General features: G+C 38.3%; 1 protein-coding gene across 1 annotated transcript in view; it reads left to right on the top strand.

The window, feature by feature from the left end:
- Positions 1-18,780, top strand: part of ATP8A2 (ATPase phospholipid transporting 8A2) — a 275,860-nt gene that overhangs the window by 15,437 nt on the left and 241,643 nt on the right. The window contains exons 6-14 of the mRNA XM_053935453.1: positions 3,807-3,847; positions 5,650-5,723; positions 8,841-8,910; positions 10,277-10,404; positions 11,416-11,527; positions 12,054-12,219; positions 14,520-14,647; positions 15,880-15,957; positions 17,958-18,046. Coding sequence (XP_053791428.1) covers positions 3,807-3,847; positions 5,650-5,723; positions 8,841-8,910; positions 10,277-10,404; positions 11,416-11,527; positions 12,054-12,219; positions 14,520-14,647; positions 15,880-15,957; positions 17,958-18,046 — 886 coding nt within the window. The remainder of the gene's footprint in view (positions 1-3,806; positions 3,848-5,649; positions 5,724-8,840; positions 8,911-10,276; positions 10,405-11,415; positions 11,528-12,053; positions 12,220-14,519; positions 14,648-15,879; positions 15,958-17,957; positions 18,047-18,780) is intronic.

Raw genomic sequence — 18,780 nt, 5'->3', positions numbered from 1 at the left:
ATGTTAAAAGCTGCTCTCAGAAGAATAGAAAGTAATTTTTTCTAAATGCTGCTGCCCTTTAAATATAGTGAGTCTGGGGATTTTTTAGCTCTGCTTTCCTGAAGTGTCACTGAAAGAGAATTTAACGCTGATATCCACTGAGTGCCTACATGTATCCCTAAGGTATGGACAGTACTTGTCACTGTATGCCTGAAGACATCATTGTCATTTTCTTCACCTCCCTTATCTGAAAACCTGTGCAGAAAGTAGGAAGAGCTTGTCAGTGGCCGTCCTGTGCCATAGTCAAGGCAGCTCCATGTTCCTGTGTTGGACAGCTCCACTTCTGCTCCTCTGTGCAAATGTGCAGCTGAAATGGGAACACAGGGACTTGAGCTCCACGAAGAGCCCCTTCCTCCCAAGCACAAATACCTGAAGTGTCAAAAAGCTAGAGGAACACTTAAAGGAACATGGGGAAGTGAGCAACCTGCTAGCTCCATGCTTCAGATAGTCCTGCAAACATTGTGTCTGTTTTTTTCACTGAGTTCAGTGCTTGAAAATTTGGGTTGATCATTAAGATTGTTTATTAATACAAATCTAAAGGTATTGCTTTATCAGTTCTCCTAGGTAATGTCTCTACAAGAGTCTGGGAATATATTTAGAGTGCAAGAGCACTGTATTAGTCCTAAGCAATTGGCAATTAAGTGGCTGTAGCACAACAGGCCTTGTTGTGGGTAATATGAACGATGGCCCTTCCAGAGGCAGTTATAATTCATTTGTAGGTAGAGAATGTGTGCCAGCAAACACTTCAAGGGACGTTTGTCACAGCAATTGTGGAGAGGCAACCTTAAAGAACACAAGGTGTTCTAATGGAGCTAAGTGGAACTTAGCACTTGAAAAATTATGAGTTCAGATTTTATTTTTTACCTTTGAATACTCTAAATAAATTTTCAGTCTGATAATTAAAACTGTATCCTCCTACTTCTTAAGAGGAAGGCTAAAGAGGCTTATTCTTGAGACACATATTACCAGAGTGAAAAGATAACTTAGCTTCAGAGTGGGATTAAGAGGAAATAAATTTAGGTTCTCTGTGTGCCTTTAGGTTGCTCTTATAGCTGAGTGTTGTCTAATCAATGCATTCAGTGTAGAGAGCATATAAGCTCACTGAGAAGCAGATGCTTGCTGTCTGCTTGGCTGTGTCCTGAACTCCACTGCCTGTAATGGCTGGTTGCTTACTGCAGCAGCAATCATGTAGGCTTTGCATTTATCTTGTTTAGGTTTTTAGAGCAGTTGTGTATCTTCAAAGTGCTTTTCCTGTATTAAATTTACCATGGAAAACATCAGTTTACTTTGCAGAGTGGCTTTGATATATAAGAATTAAATTGCCTTTGGAGCAAACTAAAATTGAAGTTCTGCCCCAGGTGAGCACTGAACATTTGCATTAGGAGGTGGAGTGCTCTGGGCCAGTGTTTTATGTCTTGGATGGCTTCACGTGGTGTCTGTGGTGATGACATTAAATCTAGGGACCAGACTCCATATAATTCCAAGTGAAGCCCCTGAGCAGTGTATTGCATAGATACAGAGAGTTCAGTGATAATTGTTCTGATGTATTGATGCTCTCATTGTCAAAGAATAAGTAATGAGCATTTAATATTGCATGGGATGAGCTCAAATATTAGACAAGCACAGGGCTAGCAAACTCTGGAACAAGACTGATGGGAGATGCTAGCCCTTCAGGAGCCTGACTTCAAATGGCCCTGCATGGCTGAATGTGAGTGACAGCATTAAGTCCTAGGTCTAGAACTGGGTTTTGATCTTGGAAAGCCCTAAATAGAAGGTTTATATTGAAACTCTCTTAAGTTGAAGCAAGGTACTTGTCCTTTGTTCCTTTTACCAAGTACCTTTTGACAACGACTAATTCATCAATTTTACCCTACTAAAGATATTCTAGAGGAGGCATGTCCTTTTCTGTCCTTTGGAGTACTCCTATAAAACTGGGTTAAGAAGAGTAGGAGGTGTGAAATTGCAACCCCAAAATTTCTGAACTGTTTTATGTCTAATGGCAGCTTTCTCTTTAGTCTGTGGGATTATGAGTTTAAAAGGAAATAGTTCAGTAATAGAAAAGTAAGAAAATAGCTTCAGTAATTTGTTTGGGTATTTAATTTTAATCACTAAATCGATTTCAGTAAGCATTGCAAGTTAAGTTGCTTTCTGAGGTAAATTGCCTACCAGACCAAGTCTGTAGCACTTGATGCTGCAAAATACCTTTGTGTGTGAGCATACAACAATGTCAACAGAATGTTTACTGAAACGTCTCCAAAGCTTTCTGGTGGAATAGCTTTCTGGTGTCTCCAAAGCTTTCTGGTGTCTAAACCATGGCACAGGACATGCTGAGTGTTGCAACTCCTCTCTGAAGGTTTGGATTTTGAGTCAAGGCTGCAGGTATTTGGCTTTCCACTTGAGATTCTGGATTCAAGCCTTCCGAGTTCTGAACTAAGCAGAGCTCAACTCAAGAGCAGTGTATATGAGGGAGGGAAGGGGTGCACCAAAACTGTTCTTCCCCTAAACTGCTGTACTTGTTTGGTTGAAAGCTCAGCTGTTTTTGGAAACATCACTGGCAGTACTTCTGTTGCTGCCCATCCATTTTTTGTTAAATAGTTTAGTTTACTGCAGTCCATTCACTGCAATATTAAATATCAGGATTCAGTGCTTCAATGTGTGTGGCCTGAGAACAGGAGTCAAGAGACAGGTTTCTTCTGCTTTATCTATTCTGACAAGTCTTGCATTCCTGTTTGTGGAGTGGCATATCCTGGGTAGGATGGTCAAGGCTGTATTGAGCAGAATTTTCTTCTGAGAATGTGGTATTATTTTCAAATTGGCCACATGAATGAAATATAGCTGAGAAGATTGTTCATATTCAAAAGTAGGGGACTGACCTCTTAAACTCTGATCTTTGCACGCTGCACTTTTTAAACACCTTTGAAAACTGGCTGCAGCTGCTTTCAGTGAAGGTGAACTTGCTGTGCTCGGACCTGGACTGGACTGGGTTATTCAGCAGTAATTAGGCATATTTGACCTTACTGTTTTGGCTGGAATAATATTAAGTAGGTAGAATCTAGTGGAATCACCTAGAGGAGGTGCTTGGGTAGAAGGGCAGGCTGTAGGGTAAATGACTAATGAGTGTGTTAAGATGGCAGTGTAGAACTGGAGCCCTACAGAAACTGAGGTCTCTTTTGGTACCTTTTCTTTTTCAATGTGAACTTCAGCAGTAAAGATTCTCCTTCTGCCAAAGCTGATTGCTGCTTTTCAGTAGGGCTTTGAGCCTGCTTGGCAATTAAGACTCAGATTTATATGGGCCATGGGTAATGGTAGTGAAGTTGCATGTGCCAGAGTCAAAATATTATGAATAAAATGCAAGGCAAAAGATGAGAAGTGAAGATTCTGTAGTAAATAATACACAAAGTGAAGGTGCTTCCTGATACTGATTGGCAGTGGGCAGTAATGCCTTTTGTTTTAAGGAAGGTCATTTCCCAAACAAGAAACGATGCTGCCCATCTACATGTTAGTATGAAGTGATGCCATGAAGAAATCAGGCCACCAACTGTTGTCTGGCAGGTGATAAAAATTATATAAATATGAAGGGCAGATTCTTCCTCTTTCTTGTATTCACATGCCCACAGCTGTGAACAAAAGAAGTTCCAGATTCTGAAAAATACATTTCTGATTTTTGTGGTGGTTCCTATTGTTTGCTACTGCTGATACAGTTGTTTTGAAATTTGTCTGAATTATGACTATTTAATCTGTAATCTAACTTTAAGCTTTCTTTCCAGTTCTAAGAAATGGCATGTGGCAGAACATTATGTGGAAAGAGGTAAATAAAACCTGAGGATGGGAGGGAGGGAAAGCAAGTGTTCAGGAATTACTTGTGCCAGAATTAATTAGGAGGCTTAGAATTAATGTATCCTACATGAGAGTTCTCCGTCACTTGGGGTGGAGGGAGTCCTTTCTGTTCCAGTAGTCAAAATTGCCCTGAGCAAGGCATCTGAGTACCCATTTTTAAATCCTGGTACTGTGTTATAGTCAAATGCTGATGGATTGTTGTGTTGTTCCTTGTGCAGTTAATAGGCAAACTGTAAACAGTATTTTGGTTTTTAGTCTGCCTAAAAGAGTAATTTTCACTGCAATGCTGTACCTCCCCTGCAAGTCTAACAGAGACTTAACTTTGCTGCCTGTGCTAAAAAGTCCCTGAGCTTTGAGACTAATTAGTAAGCTGTTTGCTCAAGTAAGAAACACAAGCTCTGCTGCTGGCTGAGGCACTTGGGACCCATGTTCTGTGAGGCCCTTGGCCAGGGTCTGGTGGGCTTTATTTCTAATACCTGGAAGTTGCTGAAATGCCTTTGGATGTATCGATCTAGTTGTGGCTCTTAGTGCCTTTTAAAGGATAAAATTAGCCCTCTTATCTAGTAATTGAGGAAAAAGTACACCCTTTTAAAACCTCTAAGGAATGAGATCAGTCTCAAGACACCTAAAAGCAATCCTGCTGAAGTGTTAGCCTATAGTAGAAGCTGAAGATTGCCAGGGATTCAGATGGCTAATGTTGGTTCCTGTTTATGCTGTTCCAAGTCCTATTTTTGTAGAAAGGACAGTGAATTGAAAGTTTAAGGTCGAGTCTGGAATCTGGGTTTTTTATACCCTTAGGCACTTCTTGAATTGACCTGTGTCTGTAACTGCACGATGTCCATGCTTTTGTTGTTAAGGAGTAACAGTTCTGTATTATCCACCTTGATCACTTTAAGGCAGGCTTCTTACTTTTTTCTTTTACTGAAAGTGGCAGGGAATTTATTTTTAGTGGTATCTGAGTAAAACTAATGAATCTGCTTGTTCAAACATACCATCTGTTTTCCATTTTTATAAATTAATATCATGAAAGTATTTTAAGCCCATTTCAGACTCTCTGTGCTGCATTGGCATTAAGCAGCCTCATGCTTATTGGGCAGACTTGGTTTACTGTTTGAGAGTGCTACTTGACTCTTTTGAGAATGAAAGTCCCATGCATGTGTGACTAACTCAAGTCGCTGGAAAATCTTAGGCCTGTGTAGGAGGAGACAAGTATTCCAGAATTCTGCATATCTCAGTCAGGGAAGGACAGGATTATATGATGGATCCATAGAGATGATACTGTTTGCTAGTGACTAGTACAAGCAGTGCATCTAAGGGGAATTAAGGGAAAATGATAGTGATGATTGGGTAGGTAAGTAATACAGATAAGGAGTAGAAGAAAACTCTTGATACTTAATGAAGGTAAAGTTTAAAGATAACCTTTTTACTAGGGAAAAAAAAGACTAAAGAAAACCCCTGAATTTGGATAATGGCAGAACTATAGAAAAAAGTAATTTTTATTAAATATAAACCACTGAAGTTCACAATTTCTAATTGAGTGTATCTACCTTTTTTTCTCTCTAGAATTGTTTACTTTGCATTCAGAAAAGGGAAGGCTTTGATATTTCCAAACTTGCAGTGAAAAGTACTCTGACTTTCAGAAAAACTGTCTCTAGCTGTTCTGTGCATGATGCTGTTCTTCTGACTGGGTGAAAGAAAATAACAAACTAACATTCCAGACAAGCGAACTGTTTGTTTTTCTCTTCCATGCTACTGTACTCCTGACCACCACAGGTAGCAGTAGGCGATATTGTGAAGGTCACCAATGGGCAGCATCTTCCAGCAGACATGATCATAATATCTACCAGGTATCCTGAATGGGCGTGGAAGTGATGTGTCTGATGAACTGAGGTGCAGAGGACTTGAATCTCTGTATTTGCTATTAATAAAACCAGACATCAGATAGCACTAATTCTATTCCACATCTAAAATCAAATTTCAACAAAATTCATTGACAAAACATAGCTTTACTAGGCTTTGATTCATGTATCATTGTAAATAGGCTCTTCTAAAATGAAACCTTTTCAAGACTTGACTTTATGAATTGCAGGTACATAATACTCTGTATTAATGAGTTTGTTGAGAGACTGAAGGTCCTTAACATGAGCTTCATGCAGTCAGTGGTTCTATGGCCTTCTGAGAATCCCTCCACTTAAATAAAGAAGCTTAATTTTTCTTCCAGTTAATTCCGCTGAGTATTCAGCATATTTTCCTGCGCTCCCCCCAGGAAGATTTCTCTTTCAAATAGCAAATCTGAAAGGCTAGCTCAATTGGCATCAGACAACAAAAGAGCTTTTGGTCTTCATTTATTCACTACTTCTCTTGGATTTAGCACATGTATGGCCCATCTCTAGCATGGTAGCAACAGTAACTTGTTGAGTCCTTCTTGGTTTAGTTTCAAGTGTGGGACAACTTCCTGATGCCCCCCCAGAACACATTTGGCCCTCTTGGCTGCCAGCGCACTGTGGACTCATGTTGAACTTGCCATTGACCAGGACTCTCGGATCCCTTTCCATGCGACTGCTCTCCCTCATCCCATTCTCCAGTCTGTACACACATCTAGGGTTAGTTACCTTGTCCCAGGTGGAGAATCCAGCACTTGCCTTTGTTAAACTTCATATGGCTGGTGGTTGCCCAGCCCTCTCATTTGTTGAGGTCTCATAGCTCCTGAAAGCATTTGAGTGGTGCTTGACTGCTAGTCTAGGTTCTAGATTGTGTAGAGCAACTTGAGGCCAAATCAAGACCACAGTTTGCTTAGACAGATGAGGTTTAAACAAGAGACAACAGCACAGCTCCTGTTGTTAAACATGCTTTAAGCATGTTTGGCTCCAGTAACCAAACCGTACAACACCTCTGTAATTCCCTCCTGTGTGTGTGCTTTTCAATGGTGACTGCGGATTGCCCTGGTCTCAGGGTTTCAGTTCTCTTACATGATCCAACTTTGAAGGGAACTTGTTTTTTTTTAAGCTCCTGTATTTTCTGCTCCATCCTTCTTGTCTGTGCTGTTTCTGGGAGGTTTTATTTTTTTCTAAGCTATATGCAGAAGCTCAGTCTTTTTGAATTACCATGTGATGAAGGATAGAGGTACCTTCATTCCATGGTATACAGTATTGTATTTTTCAAAACAAGCCTCAAACTTTAAATAAGTGGTTGTCAACTTAATATGCAATTAGGCTGAACTTGGACATCAATAACTTTGTTTCAGCATTGAAGAATATTTTACTTAAGAACTTCTCTAATGTATTATAGTAAAAACCTCTTCTGACTTATTTCTTAACTGTGTGGGCCAGCTTTTTGTTCTACATTGTTCTACTAACCTGCTGTCTTTGATAACCACATAATAATTAGAGAATTTAACCCAAAGCATGGTTATTTGGGAGAAGCTTTGCTTGAAATAAATAGCAATTTCCATGTCAGTTCTGCTTTATAATTGGTATTATTCCCATGATTCCTTTAAATGTCAATACTAAGTGTCCTCAGTTCACCAGAAAGCTCTGCATGTTCTGAAGGGGTGGGTTATTTTGCTTGTATATGTTGATTTTCTGTGTCTGAGGTGATTGTCAGAGGTAAAATTGACAGTTGTTTTTATCTTGATTCTCTTTTCCTGTACAGCAAAAAGGTGACATCAAATTTTACATAAAAAATGAATTAACATGTAGGAAAAATTTTAATTCAAACATAGTTTTGCATGGAAACACGTCCCCATTTCTCATTTCCACAGTTCATACAATTTCTGTGGAAATTAGAGGAATTGTATTGCAAAAGGTCTCCTTCCTGAGCTAACCATTTCAGTTGTAGTAGATAAGGTGTTTGACAAAGGTAAAATTGGAATCAGGCTTGACTCTAATCAGTGTCTTTCTTGGGTTCAGATTCAAATTGCCTGTGTAGGAGGGGACAAAGAATAGACTCAACCATTTTTTCTTTTCAAAGCAAAATCAATTGGAGAGAATAATCTAGCTTCTTACTGTGTTATAAATGTACCTGTCCATTTCTTAATCATTGTTTTCCTAAGGAGTCTTTATTACTGACTGTTCTGTTGATTGAGAACATTTGCTGTTAGAACAATTTGTTACTTTGGAAAAAAACTAGCCATTTATCAAGAGTATGAGAAGTGATATGCTGAAGAAGCACTTGCTTGAGTCCAGGTGGGAAACTGATATTCCTTAGTAGCCTGAGGAGACAGTGGGCAGAAAAATCATTTTGGTGGTGCCCTACAGAGGTTTTGAATATTGAGTGGCATGTCAGGAAAAGATCTGGTAAAAGTACCCTTCCTTATCACAGGTACCACCTATGCAGATCTCCTCTGTTAGATACAGATAAGAGCTTGACTAATAGAAAGCTCAGTTCTAGGAGGAAGATTTTTGTCCCTATTGGTAAGGCAGAAACACATCTGGAAGATGCAGGTTACAGCCCTCAATCCTAACAAACCTTTTTCTCATGCTCAAAAAAAAGCTGTTTAGCAGTGACTTTGGATGTACTTCCCTTATTAAGGGGACCTTGTAGACATGATTTTGTGGGTTCAGATCACAGACAGAATTCAATAGCAGAGAGCATTGCTGTCTTCATCCAAACATGTCCCCTTTTTATACGGTTCAATACTTGCTCTTTCATCCACAGCTCTTGCTATTGGAAGCAATTTAATGGATTGCAATTCAAAGTAATCCACTTTAGGCGTCTAAGTTTATAATGACTTGTTAAATTCTTACTGATTTTTTGATTTAGACTTGTCTTTCTCTGTAGTTGTATGACCATATCCAAAGACATCTCCATTAAATATGTACTTTCAGCTTTCATGGTTGTATACCACCAGTATAGCTTTGTCTTCTGCAGTGCATTGAAGAAGTCTGCGGTGGACTATATTAGTGTAAAAGTAGTGTACAAAAAAGCACTGAGTTTTAATATTGAAAATCTTACACTCCTTACAGTGAACCACAAGCCATGTGCTATATTGAAACAGCTAATCTTGATGGGGAGACGAATCTTAAAATACGACAGGTAAAACAAACTGAATTTATTTTTTTTTTCTTTTAGGTATTTAATATTAGTTATGAAGTGGCATCTAGCTTGCATGGCAACAATACAAGTGTGCTTTTTTGTTGTTGTTGTTTTAAAAAGCATCTTTCTTCAAGTGGCTGTAATTTGCCTTTTCAACGGATACAAACCCAAGCAGTAAGGAACTAACCTGGAGCGAGTATTTTAAGCGCAGAGAGACAAATCAAACAGACCTTGGATGTGTTTTGCTGAAGGTCTAGTTAGTGGAATTTAAGTGCTGTACATAAAAAAAAAATCAGCTATGCTTGTGATGAGAGTTGCAATGTCTCCTGTCACAAGTACTATTTTATGAGCATTATACATAGGCAGAAGCTAAAAAGGATCTTTATATGTATAAGTTGATAGGTTATCTCTGTGGTAAGCAAAAGAATTTATTTGTATCTTTCTAGTTTTGTTAAAGAAGTACTGTTGCTTATAGTGTTTAGAAATAGTTAAGAATCTTTGGCTTCTTTCATTAAAAAAAAATTTAGATTAGGATTTTGAAACACAGATAATTTGTTTTTAAAAAGCTATGCTTGCTTATTCTTTACTACATTTGTAGAAATGTGATTTACTGTTGCAGGTCAGGCTACTAAGTCAGGTCTTGAGCTTTTGTAAGATTTTATTTGCTTCAGGACATGCTTAAAATACAAAAATGCAGCCTTGCTCTGGCTTGCACTGCTGCAGTCAAATTCTGGCAAAAGAAACATGAAATGGATTCCTCTTTTAATAGAAGGTTAGTGGGGTGCTGTGCATGTGCTCAGATGTGGAGTACCAATACTTTACATTGCAGTTGTGTGACAGGCTGATCATTGACCTTGCGCAGGATCAGAGCATATTGGCTGCTGTGGGCCCAAGAGACACTACACTTCAGAATGACCATATTTAGCAGCCATAACACATCAGTGTAGCTATACTTTGAGAAAAAAAACAGGCCTGTTTATACTGCTTTTCTCCTACTTCCTCCTGTACATATCTAACTTCGTGTTTTATGGATGTTACTTTCCTCTTGGTTCAAGAGAGATCATGTAGGTAATGTAAATATCTGTGCAGAGAGTTTCAGTCTTGTTAGTAGGTTCCTATGTGTCCATCTTCCTTGCAGGAAAGCGGAATATAAAATTAAAAAAGGGAACCCCAAAACCTAACAAAAACCAACCCAAAAAAGCAACAAACCCCCCCCCCACCCAAAGCAAAACAGGACCCTGACTAACAAACCTCCACAGATTTAACTATATTTTTGTTCGTAGCTGTTAAAAGGAAACACCATTTTCCTAGGCTGCCTTCTAATAGCAGTTTTTATCAAGAATCTCATTTGAATTGTTCTGTGCAGGGTTTGTCTCAAACTGCTAGTCTCCAGTCCAGGGAAGAATTGATGAAAGTGTCTGGGAGGATAGAATGTGAAGGACCCAACCGCCATCTCTATGACTTCACTGGAAACTTGCGCTTAGATGGTCAAAGGTATTGACAACAAAGCCATGAATTCATTTGGTTAAGAAAAATGTTTCCTCTGTTCTTTTAGTCTGGAACTCGGAGCACGTGTATGTTTTTGCTGGGGAAGAGTAGGATAATAATTAATATTTATTAATCAGAGCATATGCCAGTATAAGATAACACAGTTCTGTCTTTGTATGGAGCCTTCTGCTTGTTATGGAGTATTGATTTCTTTGTAATGACTGGTGATATTTTGATAAAAGGTATATCTAAAGAGAAGGACTCAAGGAAATGGCTGGGGTTTTTAGGGCCTTCTTGTTACACAAATTACACAGAGGAAATTGAAGCCTTTCCCTTTCAGCAAGAGCCAAAGGCTGCACCAAGGTCAGGTTTGTAGAGAAAAGTGATCCCAGAACCTGGAGGATTTGTCGGTGTGTGTTTGATTTCTACAACTCTTGAAAGAAAAGTATGTAGTTTTAGCACTCAAATTCAGATGCTGACAGGTTGGTAGGAACATAAATGTTTTATTTGGCTGTACGTGTTTTCCTTCACCAAATGTACATTCCTTGGGCAGCTCAGTGCAAGAATAGCAGATGATCAATTGCATCCTGCTTGGAAGTCATGTGGTTGATACAGGCTTTCTCAAATGCTTGTTTAATAGTGTACATGATAGTGTGCTTGAAATGGATGGTCTCTTTGCAAGTTTGATGCTTCTCTGTCCTTGATGTGAGGGAGAATGTTCTAGGCAAGGTCAAGTGCAGTATAAGCTTATTTATGGCTGCCACATAATTTCTCAAGTCATGGATAACTGGAGCAGCTTTGCCCTACTGTACTTTAGCAGGAATTAGACTTACGGAGGTTTCAGTGCTTTCTTCAGTTGTGTGAACAATCTAAGCTCATTATGTTGCTATTACATTCTTCTCCTCTTGTTGTTTGGGGTTGTTTTTATTATTAACTGGGGAGTAAGGCTGGGAGTAGAACTATCTTCTTTAAAGGGTTACCAAGAAGTGCAAGATCCATGAACTTCTTCTTTTACAGCCCAGTTCCTGTTGGTCCAGACCAGATCTTGCTGAGAGGTGCACAACTGAGAAACACTCAGTGGGTCTTGGGTATTGTTGTGTATACAGGACATGATACAAAACTCATGCAGGTAAAGGTTTTAAGGGGATTAAGGGTATGTTTTGATAGAAGTTGGTCATATTTTCTGTATTCTCATTGTCATTGACTTGATTTTATGAAAGTGTTTGACTCAGTATAGTTTAAGGCTTGGAGGCCTTGAGGAATAGAAGTCCATTGTACCCCAGTTTGCATCTGCACGTGTGCAAACACACACTGAAGTGAAAGCAGTTCAAGATGTAAGGAGAACTAACTTTCATCCTAATTTTTCTGGTAGCCTGATGACATTTAAAACTGAGGCTTAACAGCTGAGGATATAGTAATAATCATGGAGATAATACAGGACTGTTGTCTTAATCTAATTGCCTTAATGTCAGGGAGTGCCTGGTGAGACCGGCAACATGCATATGTTGATTACTGCTGCTGACCATCAGTGGGATGGACAGCAGGTGCTCTAATGGACTCTGAAAGTAAAGACTGGGTTTGCTTCTGCATTTTTATCTTGTAAAAGCCATTTTCAGGTTCTTTCTCTTTTTTTTTTCCCCCCTGCTGCTGTTCAGAATTCAACCAAAGCACCTCTGAAGAGATCAAACGTGGAGAAAGTGACCAACATGCAGATCCTGGTTTTGTTCTGTATTCTCCTGGTAATGGCCCTTGTGAGTTCTGTAGGTGCCTTATTATGGAACAGAACACACGGCGAAGTTGTCTGGTACCTTGGCTCCAACAGTGAGTATGCAGGCACTGAGCCAGTGATGTATCAGACTGCAGGGGCAGCCAGGCTCTTACCTTCACTGAATTAGTGCCTAAAATAAGAAATAAAACCCCAAAAACCCCACATCTTGCTAGTTTTTTGATGACCTAATATTTTCTTTTTTTTTTTTTTTTTTTTTTTGAGAATAGGCTGACATAAGTGAGCTTCCCAGTGAGGTTTCTAAAGGTTAGGTAAATATCACTGGGCTAGCACCCAAGGAGCAGGGCAGAAACAGAAAAGGGGCAAGAGGGGCACTTGGATATCCGGTGTTCACTTCTTTCATCTCTGTAGAGATACCATACCTGAATTTTTTCTCAGGAGGGGTCATGTACTGCAGCCTTATGTGTGTCTGACTGTATTTGACTGCAGAATGGGCAGTATCAGTTTGTTGCTGACTTCAGCTTTATGCTTATATACAGATGCAAAGGATTTCTCTTGACTTATTTCAGTTAGAAATGCTGATCTGCTCTTTTAGAGAAAATTGAAATGCTAAATGTGACAATTCTTATTTATTGAGTAAAATTTCTGTCTTTAGCTTCTCTTACCTTGTTGCAAGAAAACTGATCTCTTAGCATAGTTGTTTGAAGGGTTTTATTTGATTTTTTTTTTTTAGTCCTTGAATCTATTAGTTCATTATCAAAGATGGACATGAACAATGAAATACTCCTCAGCAGACTTTTGAGGAGGTTACATTAGCTATAAAATGTGGTGTTAAAAGCATTTTTAGATGCAGATCTTAAAGCAGTTATCACAAACTGCAAATGGCTTGCCTGATGATGATGCAAAACAGATGGCAAGTGTATCTTCTGTAGTTTAAGAATTGTAGTTGTGGTAGTAATGAAAAAAAGTCACATAGGAAAAGCATGGAAATGCCCCATATTTGACTCTGAGTTTTGTTAGTTGTAATGTCTTCTTGTAGCAGTGTCAGCAACTTTCAGAATTTCTTGCCTGCTCTCCCCTTGTTTTTTAATGAGTAAGTTTAAATTTGTGCCTTCCAATGACGGAAGCAGTACTGGAAAAGATGAATGGAATGAACTCTTGAACTTGCAATATAAAAGAGGTGCAACTTGAAGTAGACTAAGATGACATTATAGTCTGTGTAGATGCCTTTCTGTATATTGAATGCCCAATTTCTATACCTTCTATAACTGCCACACACAGGAAAGACTTTTTCGGGTTTGGCAGGTAGACATTAAATTTTAGTTAAATGTCTCATCTCTGTAAAAATTGTATTGGGAAATGTTCCAATACCAAGCATGCTTCTTTTGTCTGTTAACCTATCAAAGATACGGAATTAGGGTGTACTCACACTTTGAGTTGCCTTTGTCCAAACTCTGATCTTTTTTAGGCTTTAACAATTTTCTCTGGATTCTGTCTCCTTCTAGTTTGCTCCCTTGACTTCTAAGTAACTTGTGATGCTGAAAACCCTTAGTTATGGACTCTGACCCTGTTGTGCTGGGTGTTCTCTGTGCTGACTGAAGTGCCTCTCTAAGTTTCTAGGGAAGTGGAGAGCATAAAAATGTGGAGACTTTGATTGTAAAGAGAGGCTGTGGGCAGCACTGTGACCAGGAGCCTTCATCCTGTGTCTCTGCTGAGACTTGCACCTTCCTGCTGGCTGTCTATAATGCTTCCCCTTCCCTTTAGGACCAGTTGTGATGGTAGACTTATTTGGGCAAGTTGCCCAATGTTGTCGCCATTAATAACAACTTCTTTGCTTAAGCAGGGTGCCTTAGTTCATATACTAGGCAAGTGTTTAACAGTCAACTTGTTCTCATCAATTTCTTTAGTAAGGGTAAATTCTCAATTCTGAAAATGATGTCAGATTTTAGAACTAATTTCAGTGTTTATTTTTTGTTACCTAACTCCACTGAGGCAAGTAGGCACTTTCTGAAAGATGGTTATATTACTAGTGACATTGGGGGTTCTTAATTGGGCAGTTGACACACTAGATAAATGTTTAAATTGGGTTATAGTGGGGAATATTGGATTTCTCACCATCTGTCTAGCAAAAATTGTTCAGAAAGTGTTATGTTCTTTTATATATAGCCTCACCAACCTTGCCTTTATTCACCTGGTATAAAATGCATGTGTTCTGTGGGTGTTTTATCTACCTTCTATTGCAATCAATATTAAAATGGCCCTTACACTAGACATCAACACAGTAGTTTATTATTTTAGCTTGGCTAAATCTGATTAGGTGAACTGCATAAAGATGATTGCCCCTGTACCACTCAGACTTGTCTGCTGCTAGTGTCCTGTGTCTTTTGATCCACAGAAATGCTGTCTGTCAACTTTGGATACAATCTGCTGACGTTTATAATCTTGTACAACAACCTTATTCCAATCAGCCTTCTGGTGACATTGGAAGTTGTCAAGTTTACTCAGGCTCTTTTTATAAATTGGGTAAGTAGGAAGAGTGAATGTATCTCAGTTCTGGATGTTGGCTTTTAAAATAAAAACCCACTTGACATCTTAGCGAGATTTTTCTAATTACTTTTCTGATGCAACTTCTGGGAAAGGCAGGGGGAAACTCAGGTTTTATTTTATATCAGTTCTGTGTTTCACAGGAAATTAAACATCTAGTCACAGGAAGTTCTCCTGTGCAAATCATCACTTGTATTTTAGGCTTTTAGGATGAGAAGGAAAGTTCAGCTCTTGGTTGAAGGAGGTCTCTCTTGGCTGACTCATGTTCAGTAGTTATCTTTTGAAAACACTTCAGTATCTTACAGCTTCTCAGAGACACAGCAGAGGGCAAGACTGGGCTTGTTTGAAGGTGTGGGGGTTTTTTGTTGTTGGTTGGTGGTTTTTTGGGTTTTTTTTTGTTTTTGTTTTTTGTGTGTGTGTTTTGTTTTTTCATCCTGAGGCTGGCTTTAAGGTCACCTCTGGAATGGACCATAATGTTTTTGTAAGAAAAGTTGATGCTGCCTCGTACAACCAAAGAGTGATCTGTCTGTTCAGGAGAGCTTTGACTTCAAAATGTCTTTCTCAAGTTGTGGCCCAAAAATACTGTAGTGGTGGTTCTCAAGCTGGACAAAATCAAGAGGAATACCTTTTGTTGGTATGCATTAATCTTGGACTTTGAGTAATGTAGTAGGTTCCTATAAAACAAATATAAGTGAAGTTTAATATGTCTGTTCCCTGAGCTGCTTGTAATGTAGCAGATATGCATATCAGAAGTTTCTTCGGTTTGTGTAGCACCTATTTCTTTGTGGTAACTGAAGAAGTTTATTTCATGGATCCACTAAAATTGTCTCTCATAGATGTGGCTAGAGCAACTGATTGTTATAACTGACCACCTATGAGTAGCATGGCTAATGCATGAGCTTCTTTCTACTGTGCTAAGTTTGATTTTTTTTTTTTTTTTTTTTTTTTTTTTTTTTTTTTTTTTTTGTTGCACCTTTTGTTTATTAACTACCTATAGTTGAATCTGTCTTTTCTCATGTCCCTGTAGGATGGAGGTATACTTTGGGAAGGAGGCACCCATATTCATCCTGGGATGATGTTTGTCTCAAGCATTCAGAATGCCTGCTCATAGCATTAAGACAGTCAAGCCAAGTTGGAGCTGACTAAAAGAAGAAAAGAGACTTTACTGTTTAATTTGCATAACATAAGTCTTAATTTTGCTTTCATTTCAGGACATAGATATGTATTACCCTGAAACAGATACACCTGCAATGGCCAGAACCTCAAACCTTAATGAGGAACTTGGACAGGTAAGATAACATTTTCTGAAGTGTCATGATTGTGATATACTCTCTCAAGAGTGAAGGTATGACAGCAAAATGTACAAGATTTGTACAAGATGTGCAAATCAGCCTTATTTTGTTACTCTGTGGCTTGGGTTAATGGGACATTTTTATTTTCTCTAGTCTGAGTCTTACAAGTGAAATAATGAGATATCACAGGATTAAATGTAATGTCATATAGGCAGTTTTATGTTTGGGAATTGAAACTATTTCTTATGTTCACTCTAAACTTTATTCTTAAAGGTGTTGGAGAGACGCTCTGTGATTTTGGCTGTCTGTACCAGAACAGAACATACAGGGCTGGACTGTTATTAGTTTTTGATGTTTCTGACTACTTCACAGGAGATGCAAGTTAAAAAAAATAAATTTATTCCTAATTTAGATATTGTGCTCCTTCAAGCATTTCTATTTTCCTTTCAGATAAAGATAACTTCTAGTTGTAGGTTGGTTTATTCTGGAAATAACATTTCTTCAAACTGGAAGGGCTTCCCAAAACAAGCTTACTGGATAATATGACTTTGCTGTTGGAATTTTGTAATACTGTTGAGAAATGGTAGCTTTTTTCCTTGACCATCAAGGTTATAAGTCTGTAACTGAACTTCATGAACTTCATAACAGGCATGAATTTATTATTGGAGACAACACTTATGTATTTAAAATACATAATAATATCCTGCTCACTAGGGGGATAGTCAATATTGTTCCTGCTTAATCTGATCGGTGTTTTTCTTATGAATGCTGAAATTTGATTTCTGTTTAAATCACTTTGATGTGAAGTTATCAACCTCCAAATTATGGTGTTATTTTTGCCTGAAGTAAAGGATGTGTGGCATAATGTATGTTGGTGGCCCATATGTTATTTTCAGGAATGGCTCCCTAGTGATTCTGTGTAACTAGACTGAATTTTTTGATTTTTTAATTGAATTACATGTTCACAGGTGCCCTTGATATTTTTGTTTTATGGTGAAATTATTAATGACTTAAAATTCCTCAGAAGTGTGGGTAGCGACTTTGACTTCTGGCTTGCAAAGGCTCAATTTCCAATGCTGTATTCAGTGGCAGTATAGTGCATAGCTAAAGGATCACCTTACAAGTAGTGTACTGCATTGTCTTGAGCTGAATGGCAATTATTGAGGAAAAGCTTCTTCTACCTCTAGTCAAATTATTTTGGTCTTTGAGTTGTCTAACTTTCATGTTATCACCATTCCTTCCTGGTTGGAAGTCTTACCTCATGCAGAGGTACAACTGTGGTGTCATTAACTTGCAGTTCGTTTTGGCCAGTTGTGGCTCTTCGAAGATGGGAATGTTGAATCTGCTAATGCTCCAATAAGTTGCTTTGAGGGGTTGCCTCCAAGTTCTACCTTAAAATCACTGTTTCCATGAAGGGATTATTACTTTGGGCAGTGCTGACTGTGGCTGTGTGTTGTGTATTTTAGGACTGCTCATGAGTGGACATCAGAAAAAGCAGCTTTTGTTTGCCTGCAGAGTACCAGTTGGACTTACTCTAGCATATTCTGTGCTTATAGGTAGAGGAAAAAAAATCCCCAAACATTCCTGGTGATCTTTGAAACACAGAATGTCTTCAGTGTGTAAAATTCCAGTGAGCCTTCCACAATCCTAAGAGTCTTTGTTTTCATTTCTAATCACTCTTTGATATTAGTACAGTTGAAAGATTTGGTAAATGTCCAAGTAGTGCGACCAAGTACATCTGTAATGACCTCACTAGAGCCTTGGCAATTGATACTTACTATTTGAGCCTTTCCACATTTAGAGATAAAGAATTAATGCAATTAAATAATTTGCCTGATTTTTGTTCTGTAGACTTGGTAGACAAATCAAGCTGTAATAAGCCTGCATTGGCCAATATTGTGACATTTGAGCAATATGTCTCTGAGTATCTTCCTGTTTTCTACTTTGAGTTTTATTACTATGCAAGTTGAAAATCAGACTTGTTTTTTCTGTTCCAGGTAAAATACCTGTTTTCTGATAAAACAGGTACTCTAACATGCAATATCATGAACTTTAAGAAATGCAGTATTGCTGGAGTGACATATGGGTAGGTATGACTTCTAAAAAAACTCTGTAGCTTAATGCGTGCTTACTATTGGTACAAAATTTTATATTGAGAAAGGATTAGAATATTCTGTTCTTCAATTTTTGTTGTAGCATATTTTGTGGCCTTAATTAGTAGTTTTCGTTTTCCTGCAATAGTTCCCGTAGTTTCCTGTCGTTTTCATTTGTCCTGCAGCACAAATTATGAAAGTCAAACCTGGGGAGTACTTCACAGAAAGCAAAGAAACTTGCTTCCTAACTTACCTGATCATGACTTAAACAAAACCAGAAGTGCTAAATAAGCTCTGGCCTTTCAAGAGGGAAGAGCTTGCAGCCCAAGGGTAGCATTTATCAGTCATATTTCTGTGACTTGAGAAGACCCAGAATTTTGTTAGAACAGTGTAGTTGTAGTTATAGAGCTTAATATTCCTTGCACAAGAGGGATACCTGCTTACTGGTTTTATTCTGTTCTGTCAGAAGGATCCCTTTGAGTCATCTTCATCTTTGTATTTGCTTCATGTTAAATGGGTAGTCTTAAGATCTTGGTGTAAGTTAACCTTTGAATTTCATGTTAGCTAATTTAGATATCTCAAAAGGCAGAAAACTTGATTCAAATGTATGAACAGCTGAACCCATCATTCCAGCATATGTTTTTGTGGGATGACTCATTGATCTTCGCCTTCCACCTATTTTTTTTTTTTTTTTTTTTTTTTTTGTTACTAAAGTGGAATAAATGTT

This window comes from Vidua chalybeata, chromosome 2 (assembly GCF_026979565.1).
Source record: "Vidua chalybeata isolate OUT-0048 chromosome 2, bVidCha1 merged haplotype, whole genome shotgun sequence".
In the NCBI taxonomy this organism is placed as follows: Eukaryota; Metazoa; Chordata; class Aves; order Passeriformes; family Viduidae; genus Vidua; species Vidua chalybeata.
The sequence above is the reverse complement of the archived record's forward strand: the minus strand, read 5'-3'. Positions and strand labels throughout refer to the sequence as shown.